This window comes from Macrobrachium nipponense, chromosome 9 (assembly GCF_015104395.2).
Source record: "Macrobrachium nipponense isolate FS-2020 chromosome 9, ASM1510439v2, whole genome shotgun sequence".
NCBI lineage: Eukaryota > Metazoa > Arthropoda > Malacostraca > Decapoda > Palaemonidae > Macrobrachium > Macrobrachium nipponense.
In genome coordinates this window covers 66,683,740-66,685,674 of record NC_061110.1, presented here as the reverse complement: position 1 = coordinate 66,685,674, position 1,935 = coordinate 66,683,740, and the positions used below count along the sequence as shown (strand labels likewise).

The window sequence follows — 1,935 nt, the reverse complement described above, 5'->3', positions numbered from 1 at the left end:
GGACAGGAGGTAATATTGGAATTGGTGCACCTAAGACTTGTTCGTTGGTATGATTCCCATAACTTAAAGGTCGCTTTCCTCAACTAAGAAAACTAAGGTGTTCATAACCACGTTAGATGTTTAAGGTCATTGAATTAAGCCACTGGGGGGAGGGGGGCCGGCAATCCAGCCCACATTGTTGCCGGTCCCAAGCCCGGGTAAATAGAGGGGGTTAGTGACAGGACGGCATCAGACTGTAAGAACCCAATGCCAGAACCATGTTTAGTCTAATCCAGATTCAGAGAGAATGCCAGGGCATAGGTACCCCGATTAAGCGACGAGCAGGGACCTCGCCTGACCCCTCCGGTAAATAGGCAGGGGCTACTGTAGTGTGGACGAGTGCAGTTAAAGAAGCAAGTCCAAATGATTAGAATTGGGACACTAGATGTGGGTAGTATGACAGGAAAGAGTAGCGAGGTGGCAGAAATGATGAATATGAATAGAGTTTATTTCTTGTGTGTGCAAGAAACAAGGTGGAAAGGGAATAAGACAAAGGAAATAGGAGGATGTAAGCTTATGTACAGTGGGGCAGACGAGAATGGTAGAAGTGGAGTAGGCATCATTGTAAACAGTAAACTGAAGGAAAAAGTGGTAAAAGTTAAAAGAAGTAGTAGTCAGATTATGAAGATTAAATTAATGTTATCACATGAAGTGCTACATGTGATAAGTGATGTGTGGAGAGAATATTAGCCAACAACACAAGCTGATGGTTGCGGACTTTTCAATCCAAAAAGGGACAAAGGGAAAGAGGAAAAGTAATCCTAAGGTCAAATGGTGGAAGCTAGAGAAGGCAGAAAATGTGGAGTTGACATCTAGTTTTAAGGAGAATGTTCTGAGAGAAATAAAGTTGGAAGATGATGTAAATGATTGGTGGGAGTTGAACAGCAAAGCAATCCTAAGACATGGGGAAGAAAATTTAGGCAAAACATCAGGCAAAGGTCCACCAAAAGATAACGAAAACTGGTGGTGGAATGAAGACACACAAGACAAGATCAAGAAAAAGAAAGAATCCCAAAAGACCTATGGTAAACATAGAACAGAAGAAACAAGCAAACATATAAAGACGGAAACAGTTACAAAACAACAAGTTGCCAGAGCTAACGCTGCTGCTTTCAGTGATCTGTAAGAGAACATTAAGCAAATTAAAGTTAGAAATGGTAAGGTTTTAACAAAAGAAAGGAAAATTAAAAGTAGATGGAGAGAGTATTTTGAAAATCTCATAAATGAAAAAATCCCAGGGATATCATTGAGGAGGGAATAGCAAATGAAAGAGAAGTTCCCAGGATTAGTCGGAGAGAAGTGAGGCGGGCACTAAGTAAAATGAAGAATGGTAAAGCAGTGGGACCAGATGGAATACCCGTTGATGTATGGAGGTGCTTAGGAGAGGAAGGAATTAACCTGATTATTTTGCATTTTTAGATTTTCATTTAAGCATGACGAAAAGAATGCGCCTGTCTTGTCTCAACAGATAGTTGGGAAACTAATTGGTTTAAATGTTGTTTGTGTCAAGAAGACACAGATGAATCGTTAACATCCTCAGTTGATGGGTACAAAAAGTCAAGAAATGTTCCCAAATTTCACGAATTAAATAGTTTGCCTGCTCCACTTGAGCTTAGACGGCTAGATGACGGCCATGGTATTGAGAAAACTCTAACAGACAATGATGCAAAGTATCACCCAAGCTGTCGAATCAAATACAACACCGAGTTAAAACGTGCAGAAGAAAAACATCATGCTAAGACCGAATCGAGGAGTGAAACTTGTGACTCTCCAAAATTCACACGTCGGACAAGCGAGAAACCATCACACATGAATGTTTACGCGTGTTTCCTGTGTGACAAAGAGGCACCATTGTCATCTTTAAGAGAGGCAATGACCATGAAATTAAATGAAAGG

At 40.7% G+C, this 1,935-nt stretch overlaps 1 protein-coding gene across 1 annotated transcript; it reads left to right on the top strand.

Moving 5' to 3' along the window:
• Positions 1 to 709: 709 nt before the first annotated feature.
• LOC135218089 (uncharacterized) lies at positions 710 to 1,165 on the top strand. The gene has a single exon (XM_064254233.1). It carries the CDS (start codon positions 710 to 712, stop codon positions 1,163 to 1,165), a length of 456 nt encoding a protein of 151 aa, XP_064110303.1.
• Positions 1,166 to 1,935: the final 770 nt, after the last annotated feature.